We start from the raw sequence: 16,837 nt of genomic DNA, 5'->3' as shown, positions 1-16,837 counted from the left end.
TGGTCATGTGGTTGTATTAAATGAGAATGACAGTGCAATTTAGATGTTCCCTTAGTCTGTTTTAATTTTCTACTGTTGTGGTACACTGATTGTCTTGGACCTTGACTCACTGTGTGCTCATCATCATAGTGTGGGTGATAACATTGCCTCTGTACATCAGCGTCATGGACTGCCACTGCAAGCTACCCTTGGGCTGCCTTCACCCAAGTAATGTAACTTACTGTTTGAAATTTGTACTAAAATGTTGTACATTTTGAAGTTTGGAGGTTTGTCGAGTCAAGTGCTCTTCTTGTTCATAGTGTTGATCCCTGTTAGCATGGCCACATGCTTATCGGTTCTATGTAAATCACACGTGTCGTATTCAGATGTCATCTAGATTTGCGAAAGTATAGCCTGTTGGTAACTGGCACATTTGAGGTTCACAGACTGGAAAAAGCAAAAGTGTGTAAAACAGTCAAGTGTTACTGAGTTCTGAAGGTTTTTTGTATGTTCGTTAACTGAGCACTTGTGAGCTGGAGAGTAAAAGAAATTTATTCTATGTCAAGGCTAGTTACTGCTTACTAAATTCAATTGTTCAACTTATTTTAAAGTTTTCATGGAGTGACCTTTTCTCACCTTTTATTTATTTATTGCTGCAAGGTGGTTCAGACTACTAATTACTGGTTCTCCTTTTTAAATTGCGTTCTTGAACTGTTACGCATGTACATTCACTTATTGAATAACTCACGCATTTTCTATGGTATACCTTAATAGTATTTTCACTGTGTCTGAAGCCAGCTATATCAATCTTGCACACTCATTCACTTATTAATTACTTAACTGCTCACTGGGGGCAAGATTTAAAGAGACTCTCTCTGCCTGCCTGAAGGCAGCTCTAGAAATCAGTGCACCTGTTTACTTTATTAAATTATCTAGATGACCTTGGACGTGTATTTTAAGAATTTCCTCGTTCTAGTAGTCCCAAGGCAGCTGTAAATTACTCTTTCTTCCAGTATAGCTATTCAGTTTTAACATTTGAGATGAGTTATCCTTCTGTGTTGTCTTAAAGAGCCATCTGTCTCCAAATATTTATTTGTTCATTTGCTGAAGCATTTGCCTAGTTGCAGTTTGTGAAGGTGGAAATTTTGAATCTAAAATCTACGAACTGGTGTCAAAAACAGCTTTTGTCTAACTATTGCCTCATTTAAATTGGTAGTAAACTAAGATGTGTAATGTCTTAAATTTGGAAAGTTCAGAGTGCTGTTTGTAATTCTGCTAATGTATTTGATTTTAGTTATTTTTCTTAAATAAATACATTTTAATAAACAATAGTGAATTATGTGAATACCTATCTGTCCAGTCCTTCCACTTAATTTCCACTTTTCCTGTTGGATGTTTGTTTGGTTGCTAACAGAGGACAGTTATTTTCCTGAAACTAAAGGGTGGCGGTATCCTAGTACTGTCACTCATCATGAGATGCTGCTGAACATTGGGTCCTGTGATTGTCCCGGATTGCCCTTATTGAAGAAGCAACAGTTTACAAACTAAAAGTGTCAGCTTCCACGTAAGGACAGTTTTACCAAACTTATAGCTCGTCTGCATGGCAGTGTGGAAACCCCTTGGTGATTAGTACCAACTGCATCAGGGGGAGAGGTGTTGCAGAAGCTGGCAGAATGTACAGTGTTTAGAAAGAAGTCAGCCCCACCATAAGCAAATACATAGAATTCAGGCAACTTTATCCACTGGGATAATTGCTTGTGGGATATTCTACAATGTAATCTCTATTCTGAGCAGGTTAGATTAGCTCTGCAGTTACATGGGCAGGTGCATGACTTGCAAAGTTGAGTCAGCAAATTATGAGCAAGAATGAACAAGAATCTACCACGAACAAATAACTGTTGGAAGTAGTACCAATGCTACATACAACTTTAAAGGACCAGAGGGGAATTCATTCAGAAATTACCTTACCAAATAATGTTACTGCTTCAAGCTGTAACGGAATTTTCAGTATAGAATGTAAGCCAGATGAAATCCATCCTGTGGATCACGGTCACATTTATGTTTCATGCCGACGCTTTGGCCATCTCCAATAATGTTGTTGCCCCATGTTAAGCTGTGTTTTCAGTCGAATTTTACAGGAAAGTGCAACACCGAGGATGTTGTGGAAATAAATTATTGGGCTGAAATTCTCACCTCATATTAAGAGTGCACTCAAGCATAAACACATGTGGCTAGTGCTGTTTCCTCGTGAACCTGTTCCTAGGTACATAGATGAATGTGTATGGCCATTCCAGCTTTGGAATTGCAAATCACAGAGATACAAATACTCAATAAAATATTAGAGAAAACGCAGCCACAGGACCCTTCATGGATTACCTTTGCTAATAAATACAAACCTTTGGCGAATTAGAGGCTTTGGTGTCCACTATTGAAGCCTGAGTTTCACAGACAAGTGATGGGGATTTAAGTGTCATTATCAGGATGGGGATCGAGATTACAGGCAGTTTAGAAGGGGATCACCAATAAGGAACAAGTGTAGGATGTGTTTCTGGTGTTGAGCTCTCACTGGGAAAATTTTGCCTCTGGTTGGCAAAACTGAGTATTGGAAAATTTTCTTGGCCTGTGAAGTGGATAGTAATTAAAAATCTTAATTTTGGGGTGTGAATTTCTAAGTGGTAGTTAGATTGTCAAGGCAGAGTTGTTTATTTTAAAATTAACACAGCTGAAAAATTCAAGACGCTTGCTCCATCAAAGATGAAATGTATATGTGCTTTGACTAACAATTTGTTGTTCGATGGGATCATCAGGTCCTCAACCTCAGCCTATGTTTCTCCCATATTCTCAGTACCTATGGGCAACAGTGGCGTGTTTCATCCAGTTGTGAGTTGTTATGCGGTTAATGAGAACATTGTGATTCTTCAGTTTCTCCCGGCGTATTTGTTGCTTGAACAGTCCACGGGTATACTGCCGGTTCATAGTGCCCAATGGGCACAATATTTCGGCGATCAGACATGTCAACATCGTCAGGTGCGCTGATGAACTGAGCTCCTGAGGGCGGGCAGCAGATTTAAATCCCCTCCCCCCACAGGCCACCCGCCCTCAGGAGCTCCTTTCGTCAGCGCACCTGACGATGGCGACATGTCTGATCGCCAAAATATTAGGCCTGTTGGACACGATGAACCGGCAGTATACCCATGGACTGTTCGAGCAATGAGAAGGTAGTTTTGGAATCTGTGCCACATCCCAATCTGCGTAATTCTTTCACTTGGTTCAGTGGGGGTCAGTATTTTACTGTCCAGGATCTCAATCAGGCATATAATCAGATCATGTTAACAGAGGATTCCAAGCATGTTACTGACTTCTGTACAAACTGGAACCTCTACGATTTTAACAGGGTGCTCTTTGATTTTCAATGAGAGTTGCTGTTCTGTCTTGCCTTCAAGATTGTGTTTTGGGTGATTTCAAGTTGAAGTGTGTGTATAATTACCTATATGGCATGGTTATTTTTAGTGCTAGTCTGTCTGAACACCTGCAACATCTTGAGGCAGTCTTGGTTTACCAGAGGGCGGCAGGACTTACTGTCAAACCATCTAAAATCACACTGGCACATAGGTTTCATTCTTGGGACATCTTAGTTCCACTGATTGCATTAGAATTCACCAGGAGCATACTAGCAATTTGCAAAAATTCCCAGCTCCTAGAAATAAGAAAAATGTGGCACGGTTCATAGGCTTGGATTTTTTTTTTTTTTTTTTTTGCAAGTTTGTGCCCAATTTTACTAAATTAGAGGGATGCCTTAATAATTTAAGAAATTTCAAATGGGATGAAAGTCATCAGGAACCTTTTGAAGCCGTTAAGGTGGCACTTGGTAAGCCACCAGCATTAGCCATACCCAATTTTGACCTCCCGTTCTAGTGGACGGACACCTGTTATTCTTCTTGAGTAGAAAGTAGCAGCTGTCCTCCTGCAGGAACAGAGCGGGAGGGTAGGTGTGGTGGTTTGATGCCCTACAGCCTAAGCACCTTGGAAACTTTCACCCGCAGAAACGAAATATGAATGTGAAACCTTGGTGGTTCTGTTTGCCCTTGAAAAATTCAGATTTTATTTTGAACACCAGGAATATTGTTTAGAGACTGGCAATCAAGCTCTTGGTTAGGCAAAATTGGGCCCACTGCTCATTCGGTCATTCGTATTTCTGCTTTTTGGTTTAAGGTGCAACGTATTACAGGACTGCATGTCCAAAAGAAGAATTGCAAGGTGATCATGTCCTGGTGAGAATTGCCAGGGCTGGTTAACAGGGGTCTTAACAGAGGTCCCAGAGTTATTCATCAGTCTGAAGACCAACCAAGAGGGGAACCCCAGAATGGCTGGTATTAGGTGGAAGTTCTTGCAAGCCCAACAAGTGCAGGTGTACAGTCTGCATAAAGGGCTGCTTTTTCGTGAAGGATGTACCCAACAAACCCCACAATATGTTTACCCAACAAGCTGATAGTACCACTATTCCATCCCACCTGGGCAGTCATTTAGACATTTATAGAACTGTTGTCAAGATAAGACAACACATCAGACAGTCCTACCTGTGTAAGGATGTCCAGCGGTTAGTGGGTGAGTGAGACAGCAGTAAGGGAGCTGAGTTGAACCCGAACTCCCTCAAGGGGCTTTTGGAGTCTACCCATGAGGAATGCCTGATGTATAAATTTTTTACTGATTATATAGGTCCACTTCCTCATATGTGTGTGGGTGTTAGTCACCTATTAGTTATCATGAATGACTTTTCCCTTTTTTTTACTCATTCCGAACAGAGGAGTGACCATCCTGGAAACTATTCAGCATTTGTTATGAATTTCTTCTCTTTACAGGCCACCCAGGATGCTTGTTAGTAATAATGCTATTGATTTTGTTTCCCAGCTATTCGCAAGGTTCTGCTTTGACAATGGAATTAAGGATGTGGCCACCAATTCTTATTATCAGCATACTTTGCTGACCAGATGAACTGCAAGTTGAAGGCTGTGCTTATTTTCCACAACAAGGCTTAGACAAAGTGGGACATGTCAGTACCACGGCTCAATTTTGTCTTCAACACTGCACAACCCAAGTCTCTGAAGGCTGCTCCAGTATCCCTTATGCTAGCACATCCAGTCAATTCTCCTCTTGTCAACCTGTGTCAATCAATGATTTCCTTGCAGAACAAGTCACCCTAGCAGTAATACAGCAGAATTGGATCCAGGCTAGGCATATTACCAAAATTGCCCATGACAGGCTAGCCGTCAGCTACAATCAGGGGCTAGATGGTTCAGTGGTGAGGTTTGGGACAGATTGTTGCTCCAAAAGCCTAATATTGCTCAAAAAGGGCAGTTAGGTTTCGATAGCAAGCTGACTCCTCGGTTCTTGATAGCCTGTGAGAATGTCAGGGTCGTGAGCCCATCGAACATCCTAGTTCTGAATTTACGCACGCGTAAAGCCTCACACATGAATCACCCAAGTCAGGCAGAGTCAGATGTAAGGGACTCCTTAATGGCAGGGAAGGGGGATTTTCATTTGGTGGGGGAAGCTGAGCCATGGCGGGCTCCCTCTTTGGATTCCAGTCCCATGTGCCTGGCATACATCAATTCTCACAGCTCTGAGCTCGTGAGCGTTGTGGAGTCACACTGGGTCATGAGGAATGGCCGTGGATCTCACAGGCAGTCAGTGTCTTGAAGCCGGACTGGAGGGTGAGCCATACAGGGCTCGTGGGCAGCATGTGCTACTTGGCCGAACCTGATGTGCCATGATCACCATCACCACAACTTCCAATAATGGTAACTGCCATAGTCTGACCAGCCCCAACATTATCACCCATCTAAAAGCTGATGTGTCCACCTCTGGCACAGATAACAGCAGGGAGGGGAGATACTGTTGCATGGAAGCAATGAGGCCTTGGTAGATCACTGGAGAACGTTGGCACCTATCTGTACACTCAGGTCACCTCATTCCCATGAATTCTGGAAGGAGGATGATCTCTGGCATTATGCTAAATCACATCCCAGATGTGTTTGACCAGGTTCAGAGCTGGTGAGTTGGCCACCACATCAATTGGAACTCACCACTGTGTTCCTCAAACCATTCGATCACACTCCTGGCCTTGTGAAATGGCGCATTATTTTGATGAAAAATGCCACTATCAGTGGGAAATATGATTGTCATGAAGTGGTGGACCTAACATTAATCATGAGCCTTGCCATTTGTGGGAGGCTTGCATGCCTCTGCGATACAGATAGCCCTACCGTAGTTGCAGCCACAATGGAGGGGTGTCTTGAGAGGCCAGACAAATGTGTGGCTCCTAAAGAGGGGCAGAAACCTTTTCAGTAGTTGCAGGGGCAACAGTCGGGATGAAGGACTGCCTTGTAACATTAACCAAAACAGCCTTGCTGTGCTGGTACTGCGAACGGATGAGAGCAAGGGGAAACTACAGCCATAATTTTTCCCAAGGGAATGCAGCTTCACTGTGTGGTTAAATGATGATGGCGTCCTCTTGGGTAAAATATACCGGATGTATAGTCCCCCATTCAGATCTCTGGGTAGGGATTACTCAGGACTTTGTTATCAGGAGGAGGAGTAGGAGATTTGTGTTTATCGTCCCGCCGACGAGGCCATTAGAGACGGAGCACAAGCTCGGATTGGGATAGAATGGGAAAGGAAATCGGCCGTGCCCTTTCAAAGGAACCAGCCCGGTATTTGCCTGAAACGATTTAGGGCAATCAAATAAAACCTAAATCAGGATGGCCGGAGACATGTTTGAACTGTCGTCCTCCTGAATGCGAGTCCGGTGAGCTAACCACTGCACCACCTCGCTTGGTTTCGTTATCAGGAGAAAGAAAACTGGCATTCTATGGATTAGAGAGTGGAATGTCAAATCCCTTAATTGGGCAGTTCAGTTAGAAAATTTAAAAAGGGAACTGGATGGGTTAAAGTGGGAATTAGTGAAGTTCAATGGCAGGAGGAACAAGACTTCTGGTCAGGAGAATACAGGGTTATAAATACAAAATCAAATAGGGGTAACAGAGGAGTAGGTTTAATAATGAAAACAATATAATTGCAGAGTTCGAATACACCATGGTCACAGTTCCTACAACACTACACTATCACAGACGTCTGGTAACACCGTGTACTACAGTTGGTCTGTGTGCGGAGATGAATGCAGAATAACAATAGCAGCAATACATGCGGACACTGCGACAGCTAGACCAAACCACAACAGTGCACTACAGCCACAATCGTAAACATGAGTCGTCATCGTAAACATGTCCCTGCAGATGCTGCTCGCCGACCGTGGCCCGTGTTTGTTACAACACGCAACTGAACGTCGGAGGTTTCAAGCGTCAACTTTAGGTTACAATATCTCCGGAGGTAATTAACATTTTACAATGAAACAAACAGCACTGATTACATATTTGTTTATATGTTCAGATGTGCTAACAAAACTAACGGGGTTCCATTTAAAAAAAACATAGGTTTGTGTTAAAAACATACCTCCATGCATTTTTTTATGGTTTGTATTAACCAATTACACTAGCCCCTCTCCTCACGTTCGGTCTGCGGAATCGATTCGTCAGTATTTGATGTGGTTTACGAAATATATCCAGCGGTAATGTTAGGTGACTCTTCCTGTATAGAGGGGTTAGAGGGGTCTATATAAGGGCAATGTACTTGCAGGCAATGTTATTGAAATGGAAGAGGACGTAGATGAAACTGGAGATATGATACTGCATGAAGAATTTGAGAAATCACTGAAAGACCTATGTCGAACCAAGGCCCTGGGAGTAGACAAAACCCATTAGGGCTACTGATAGCCTTGGGAGAGCCAGCCTTGACAAAACTCTACCATCTGGTGAACAAGAGGTATGAGAAAGGCAAAATACCCTCAGACTTCAAGAAGAATATAATAATTGCAATCCGAAAGAAAGCAAGTCCTGACAGGTGCGAAAATTACCTAACTATCAGTTTAATAAGTCATGGCTGCAAAATACTAACATGAACTCTTTAGAGACGAATTGAAAAACTGGTAGAAGCTGAACTCGGGGAAGATTGTTAGAATTCTGTAGAAATGGAACATGCGAGGCAATACAGGCCCTATGACTTATCTTAGAAGATGGATTAAGGAAAGACAAAGCTACATTTCTAGCATTTGTAGACTTAGAGAAAGCTTTTGACAATCTTGACTGGAACACTCTTTCAAATTCTGAAGGTGGCGGTTGTCAAATACGGGGAGCGAAAGACTATTTACAATTTGTGCAGAAACCAGATGGCATTAATAAGAGTTGAGGGGCATGAAAGGGAAGCAGTGGTTGGGAAGGGAGTGAGACAGGGTTGTAGCCTATCCTCGATGTTGTTCAATCTGTATATTAAACAAGCAGTAAAGGTAACAAAAGAAAAATATGGAGTAGGAATTAAAATCCAGGGAGAAGAAATAAAAATGTTGAGGTTTGCTGATGAAATTGTAATTCTGTCAGAGACAGCAAAGGACATGGAAGAGCAGTTGAACGGAATGTTCAGTGAATTCAGAGGAGCATGCAAGATGAACATAAACAAAAGCAAAGTGAGTATAACAAAATGTAGATGAATTAAATCAGGTGCTGCTTATGCAATTAGATTAGGAAATGATACAATTGAAGTAGATGAGTTTTGCTATTTGTGGAGCAAAATAACGCATGATGGTCAAAATAGAGAGGATATAAAGTGTAGACTGGCAATGGCAAGGGAAGTGTTTCTGAAGAAGGAAAATTTGTTAACATCAAGCACTGATTTAAGTGTCGTTTGGGGAGACCAAGGCATGAATGCACTAAACAGAGTCAGGAGGAAGTAGGTTGCAGTAGTTACTTGGAGATGAAGAAGCTTGCACAGGATAGAGTAGCATGGAGAGCTGCATCAAACCAGCCTCAGGACTAAAGATCACAACAGAAGGGGTGGGTGTGGTTTGCAACCAGTTTACAATACTCCTTTTCTGACAGTGTCTCACACAAGCTCCACTGGACCAATGGATGTCCACATGGACGTTTCCCAGAGTATAATGTAGGCCCTGCCAGTACACGAGTCAAGGAGCTGGTCCTGTTGTGGGTGACAGAAATGCACCCTCCCAAAGGCATGATGAAGGTATCAGGATTCATCACACCAGGCAATGCTCTGCCATTGTGCCAACATCCAGCATCAATAGTTACATGCCTATTTCAGTTGTAATTGTCGATGTTGTGGCGTTAACACTGGCACACTGATGGGTCATCAGCTGCACAGACTCATCATTAGGAGTGTTTGGAGCATTGTGCATGCAGACACTTTTACTCTGCCCAGCATTAATGTCTGATGTTAGTTATGCCACAGTTTGCTGCCTGTCTTGTTTTACCAGTCTGCCTAGCCTATGATATGTACCACCTGTCATGAGGGGTGCTTGTCCCATCCCACAATGTCTGGACATGGTTTCACTTTTGTTTCACCATGTGTTGAAGACAACCACCACAGCACTCATCAAACACCCAACAAGTTGTGCACTTTCCAAAATACTCATGCCAAGCCTTCCGGCCAGCAAAATCTGCTCTCAGTCAAACTCTGATCATGTGCATTCCCCATTCTATCAGTGATTATAATGTTTTGACTGATGTGAATATGGATATAATATTACCACTTCCAAATGAATGCTGGGCAATGCCAAGGGAACTATTCTGCAACATTCGAGGCAATTGTAAAATGCATTGATTTATTACAATTGTGTACTGGAAAACAATGAGTCCAAATTTTTATTCTGTTCTTAATATCAGTGAAGTATGACTTGTCATGTGTACTGCTCTGTCGATGTTTCCACTCTCCTGACACAATATGCACCACCCTCCTGCTGGAGAGTTCTGAACTGCAGATTGTAACATAGGTGTGTGTTATTTAACTGTGTTGGCACATGAGAAAACCCTCAGAAAACAGAGCACAAATTCAAATAGTTCATCCACACATGGAGCACCCTCTCCTTCAGCATAACAATGCCAGACCATACAGAAGTGTTTCTGCACTTGCAACCTTTGATTCATTATTATCGATCATCCTCCATAATGTCCCAGCTTGACCCAATGAATTTTCAACTGTTTCCAAAACTTTAAGAACACCTTCAAGGATAATAGTGATGAATTGGTGTGGGCAGAGGTGAGGCTGGGGTTCTGCCAACAAAGTCAAAGATTCTACAGTGATGACACCAACAACTAGGATGTCTCATTGGGAGGAAAGTGTTCACTGCCAGGGCGACTATGTTTGAAATAAATATATAAACATGAAGAATAAAAATGTAAAATGTTTATAAAGTTTGTTTTGATTAAAATGCTTCAATAATTTTCAAATAAAAATTTTGAGCCATTACTTTACAGCAAGTCTCATGGCCAAAATATACACCAATAAAATTTAAGTTTTAATTAATTAGACAAAGACCACGGCTTTCAATTTATATAATGTCAACGTGCATCGCTTGAAGTCATAGGGAAGTTCAGTCCATTAACTAACACAGGACACAATGTAGAAGAAGACTTCTTGTGGGTATAAGTTACATTCTGGGCACCATCTGGATTTTTCGGTAAACATTAAGCTGTGCTACTGGTCAATTTGTTACCACATCCTTTATTTGGCTTTCATATTTCTTGGGTTTCTCAGCTCACAGCTACACTGCCACCTTTCAACCTAGGCCAGGCCTTGAGCTACACTATGGATCAGTTTCTCACCACAACATATGTTTCAAGGGGGGATGGGATCCTAAACCCCATTTTAAACTTTTAGCTTTTGAATAGTCCTCACATTCAGGTGCAAGATCAATGACTGTTCAAACTGCTTTTCATTCACACAATATGTGTTGTGCATACATATTCCATATGCCAAACCATCATTACATCAGGGGTCAAAGCCACAGCCTGAACTTTATTGGATCTAACCACTCTTTTACTGTATTTCATAAAATTTTGTATATTTACTTTCTATCATTCTCATAGTGATGGTTTAGGATTACTGTTGTGATACTGCTAGTCAAATTAATTGCAAGCTGTTCACGAAGTTTGAATGAAATATAATGAATCACTTACATATATTCAAACGCAAATGTGGCATTAATGCTATCACAGTACTTCTGCAGTTGCACCCAAGATTTATATCGAGACAAATAAATATGTTCAGCACAGATAGTTCACAAGTAGTTTGCATGATTGTGTCAGGACCCTCAATTCTGTTTTACAGAATAAATATACTAGTGGCGGGAAGTGAATTTGTATGACTGCTGACAGCTGAATACCCCACAAATGGTTGCACTGCATCAGATTTTAAGTGACAAATATATGTCAGATTATTTCCATCAGTAACTGGAGTATCCTGGTAATTTTACAAACAATGTGTGTAACAATGTGCAGCAAATGCAGAAAGTAGTTATGAACAAACCTGTCAATATTTAATGTATAACTCAATAGCTTCACCAAACCTTTGCTGCCGAAATGACATGGATATCGAAACAAATAAATGTTCAGCACAGATAGTTCACAAGTAGTTTGTGTGATTGTGTCAGGACCCTCAATTCTGATTGTCAGAATAAAAATACTAGCGGCATCTGCATTCTGCACCTACAGGCTGTGTAACAATTTATGCTTCCATGCATTCTTTGCCTGAAATTTATATTTACTGCTGAGAGTTCTACTTACACTTTATTCACATATTCAAAGTCAACACCTAATGTTAATAGTACTACAAAATGTACTCCTCAGATTATTGACCATGTGAATGTCACTTCAAAATTATTCGCAAATAATTTGTTTTACATCATCAATAAATAAATTACAATTCCATTGCACGATACACTGTAACAATGCATTAACTGCACCCATACCATATATAAATTTAATGGCACTGCTCACATTCACAATAGTCATAGTTATTCGTAAGTTGCACATTAAGATTCTTATTTAAAAGAAGTGTATACAGAGCAGAATATACCCACTTTATCAGTATAATTGGGTTGTGCATTAAAATTTTCCATGTTTACTGAACATCAAATTGAAACTCTTGCTCAATTCTATGCGAGGTTTAGTACAACACTAATTTCAATGCACTGTGCAAAATTTTACAAATAAGACAGTTCATCAGTTTTTTAGTAAACAGAATTACTCATGTTTCCAGCAGTATGACATGAATTGTATTTATTCACTTATGATACTACACACAGAAAAACACTGAAGAAATACAAGTAAGCCACTTACCATGGAGTGTAACTCAGTTTGTACTTCATCTGTTTCCTCTTTTTTAATCCACATTGTTGGCACCTGGTACATAGCTTCAGTTCTACAGTGTGGGGAAAGAAAAGCAATCAGATAAGATCAGCTGTACACAGTTTCCATTGTTACCATGAGGTATAGCTCAAAGACAGTATTATCACTCATCTACTGGGTGCAGTAAATGGGTGATTACACAGGAAACTGATTCTAAGTGGTTGAGGAAAAGTGTGTTCAGTGACAAATTGATTTACATTTCTCAGGTCATGAATGGTGGGTACAATCATAAAATACTATGCACTGGAAACGGAGAAGTTACAGTTGCTACTGCTCCTTTGTAACACTGGCTTATGGATACTGTCTTATTGTGACAATTATGGAAGATACGTATTTTTTTTTGTGCATTCACTAACTTTGGCATTACAAACAAAGCAGTCAATAGATTGCAGCGAAATTATTGAATATCACCAAATATTTAATTCTATACTTTATTCGTTGTGTTATTTTCAGTCTCATAGGGACATGATGAAAATCCAGATGTATGGATTGTTTGTTTATCAGCGAATGTGCGTTTTCAACATAGGTATTACTGAAACTTTCTTCATCTGTATTCATTCACAATTGTATACTCAATTTACAGTAAACAATTTGGAATCTTTACCTGCTATTAAAGATAAACATATACCTGTACTGTAGATTGCACACTGCAATGTGGAAGTTCTCATTCTTGATTACCATCAAGATTAAACATTGTTGAGTTTTTTCTTACAACACTGATTCCCAGAAACGACTTCCTACTAACTGTAACTATGATGAAGATCTATTGAGTTCTGATGAATGCTTTTTGTTAGAGAAACTACAGTTAATTTGAACCTCGTATTTCGACAGTTACTGAATAATGTTACAGTATTCTTATACAGAACTCCATTAAAACTAACACTACAGCAAACTGGTATTTACACATGATTAGACGAATACTAACGACACGAATAACCAAAGCACAGTGAAAATTAACCAAATGCAACAGACTTAATAACTTCTACAGCATTTCCTGTCATACGAACATGCTCAAACCGTGAAATGGTGTAGTAGCTGTGGGCACTTGAAGAAATGCGATGACGTTAGCCGAAAATACGGAAGCTTCCGATCCCGCCCGTCTGCTTCGACGCATGTCACAAATATGGCGGAAACGACCATAAACCACGATTCCAATATGGCGCATATAAAGTCGTTACGTACACATTATGAGGACGAAAATACATCGGAAAACAGAGACACGTTCCACAAAAAGCCTAATGACTAACGGGACAAGCGCGGGATATAGGGGTTTTTGGGTGGGGACAAAATATAAACAAATTTAGACACCCACCCCCACACAAAACAAAACGACGAAAAAAACCGACATCACAAAACTCCACAAATACCACTAAACACAATATCATCTGGAATCGGACACTTCCCTTGACCTATATAGCTCAACAGTAGCTAGCGATCCCATAAATTAGGATCAAACACTTCCCTTGACCTATATAGCACAAAAACATCTCCCGATACCTGCGCACTGTCAATTTTATCCATCATATTCATTCCTGAACGAAAACAACAACCGATCAATTTTACTAAAATTACCACAAGATGTACAGCGAACAACACTAAATTAACCTTCACACAAAATCGTTAACTCACTGAAACGAATTCGACTACAAACAGCCGACACTCGAACAGTTATGGATAATGAGCAATAGCAAACTGAGCCCATTACACCACACAAACGAGAACTCTTAATATACCACCAGAGAGCACCACAATCCACAACACGACGACATCTACAAACATGCCACACACTCAAACCAAACTCCGCGCCATCATGACGTCACACACAACACCCTTACATTACGGGTCAAAGCCGACGCGTGGGATCGGACGCTTCTGTCGACCCCTTTCTTCCTCTGTGTTCATTCACGGATGTATACCCAATTTACAGTAGGCACCATTATTTTGGAATCTTTACATGCTATTAAAGAAAACCACATACCTGCAATGCGGAATTTCTCATTTTTTATTACTATCAAGATTAAAGATTGGTTAGTTTTTTCTTACAAAACTGATGTACTGAAACGACTTCCCACTATCTGTATATATTATGTATGACCTAAGTTCTGATGACATGTAATGCTTTATGTTAGACAAATTACAGTTAAGTTCATCTGTACCTCGTATTTCGCCAGTTCCTAAATATTGTTAAAGAATCCTTACACAGAACTCCAGTAAAACACACACACTACAACACACTAGTATTTCCACATGATTAGACGAATATTACCGACACGAATAATCAAAGCACAGTGTAAACTAACAAAATGCAACACAATTACAGCATTTCCTTTCAAGCAAACATACTCAAACCATGAAATGAGGAAGTAACTGTTGGCATCTGAAAAAAATGCTTACGTTAGCCCTAAAATCTGGAGCCGCTGTATGACTACATCAGATCACAGCAAATTATCATCACAAACGTTATTACACCTAAGTCAACATAACCGTACTAACATAGTGATTGTTCGAACTTCACTGTCCACCTTTCCTCGTATGTCACGCATGGCAATCATTGCAAGGACAAACTGCTCCTGACAACACGTCACAATCTTAGCCGATACTTTTATGAAGATACACGTAATGATTTTACCGGGCAGACCAAAACAGCAAGCACTAGTAAATCAGGTATTTGATTGTTGTGAACATAACCTGAAAAAATTACAACATTCACACACCATCACCAAGCATACTATAGGTGATGTGATCACAATTAAATAAAGAATAAAACAAAAGAAGACAGCAGCATCAAATATGGCTACCACAGCGTCTGCAACAGATATCATCGAACTATTACACTCATCATACTCAACTGTTATGGTAATAGAAATGAAGTACCATGTGAATTTACTTCGGAAACAATTTTTTTCACTAATTTTTGTTTGCAGTTTATAAACGCTTATAGATTACCTGGAGTATGTCAACACACAAATTTCCGCAAAACCAAGACATTGCAGCTGATTGCATACACGAACGAGCAAAACCAATGAGCTTGCAGCAAGACAAAGCACTATGCTGTGGGCTGTGACAGAAGCAGTATCAAAGAACTGAAAAGATAAAGTGCGAAAATTAAATTACATAGGATATTCAATCTCTTTGGTAAATACGTATCGTTATTTTAGTACAACAACTAGATAACATAAAATAGCTGTTATTGAAGGAATCCGTTTGAAAATTTCTTGGACTTTTAAATCTTCACTGTACTGTGTGGGAACACTGATCTGAACAGGGATATCACATGATTGTAATTTTCCTTTGTTACAGGGAGCACGCGCATCTACAGGGTGCTTGACAGAGAGTCTTGTTGATTTTCCGTGTTGTTTTCTCGTTAGAGTTATGAGCTCTAAACACTTCGTCAAAGTTTTCATTAAATCACATAACAAATGGACGCTGTTTTATGATATTCCCATCCGAAGAAGCAAGGAAGATCGTATTTAACGCCACATGGACATCAAGGTAATTAGAGACAGTGCACAAGCTCGGATTGTGTTAAGGATGGGGAAGGAAATCGGCTGTGCCGTTTCAAATAAAACATCCTGGCTTTTGCTTCGAGCCATTTAGGGAAGTCACGCAACACCTAAATCTCTATGGTCAGATACTGGTTTGAACAATCGTTCTTCCAATTGCGAATCCAGTAATCGGTCTTAGTAATCTGACTGGTTTCCTTTTCAAATCTTCTTTTGTAACAGCAATGTAATGAATCGGATGATACAGCCAGTTGATAATCTTCTCACGGGTTGTTTCATGAACAATATAAGGTTAGTCACTCCCTTCTTGTCGCATATTCACCAACAATATTCCAGTCAGCAGGCCAGTTCACTTTAACCAACTTTTTTAAAATTCTGTAGTTGTTGCCAAAGGCAGTGAGATACATTTCATTTCACTGTGAGAATAAGCATAAATTTTAAATCAATGAATTCTAGGTTAGCTTTTCCAGTGTTTGATTAATTCTAGGTTAGATATTTCCTGAATAGCGGACGAGCATGTCGCAGCAACAAATTTGTTTGGATTCTGCCCTGCGCAACAATCGCTAAAATGAGCTTTACCATTGTTGGTAGAGACTTCAGCATCCATACAAACAGCTTTCTATCTCGCATATTACTCGTTTTCTCTATATTTCCGAGCACATGAAACAGTCTTCTTATTTTGACTTTATGGCACTGTCTGAAAAATTTAAAAAAATCATCGCTGCTTATAAAACAAAGTATTGTTCATGAGATCAGTTATTGTCAACAAAACTTGCTGGAAACAGCAGTTGCAGCTTACAATTCTTTTATATAAGTTTTGGGCCCACTCCATCTCTTGTACCTTCTCCTCTTGAGCCCTGTCTTCTTCTAAAAGGTGAGCATTATAATTAGGTGTAAATGCATCTTTATTGACTCCAGGCCATGTACAGACATCACTGATCTTTATGACTACGAAGTCTTTCGCGACGGAGTCCTTGCACAAAAAGTTCTCGGTTTACTTGCCGCATGAGATTTGGATAACATCCAAAGCTTTCGATGACTACC

The 16,837-nt window shown here is 40.2% G+C and overlaps 1 protein-coding gene across 1 annotated transcript in view; it reads right to left on the bottom strand.

Moving 5' to 3' along the window:
* Positions 1-15,269, bottom strand: part of LOC124553890 (zinc finger protein 708-like) — a 117,093-nt gene extending 101,824 nt beyond the window's left edge. The window contains exons 1-2 of the mRNA XM_047127906.1: positions 15,237-15,269; positions 12,222-12,303 (exon numbers count right to left, since the gene is read on the bottom strand). Of these exons, the coding sequence (XP_046983862.1) occupies positions 12,222-12,293 (72 nt within the window). The 5' untranslated portion in view covers positions 12,294-12,303; positions 15,237-15,269. The remainder of the gene's footprint in view (positions 1-12,221; positions 12,304-15,236) is intronic.
* Positions 15,270-16,837: the final 1,568 nt, after the last annotated feature.

Source organism: Schistocerca americana, chromosome 11 (genome assembly GCF_021461395.2).
Source record: "Schistocerca americana isolate TAMUIC-IGC-003095 chromosome 11, iqSchAmer2.1, whole genome shotgun sequence".
NCBI classification, from domain to species: Eukaryota; Metazoa; Arthropoda; class Insecta; order Orthoptera; family Acrididae; genus Schistocerca; species Schistocerca americana.
The sequence above is the reverse complement of the archived record's forward strand: the minus strand, read 5'-3'. Positions and strand labels throughout refer to the sequence as shown.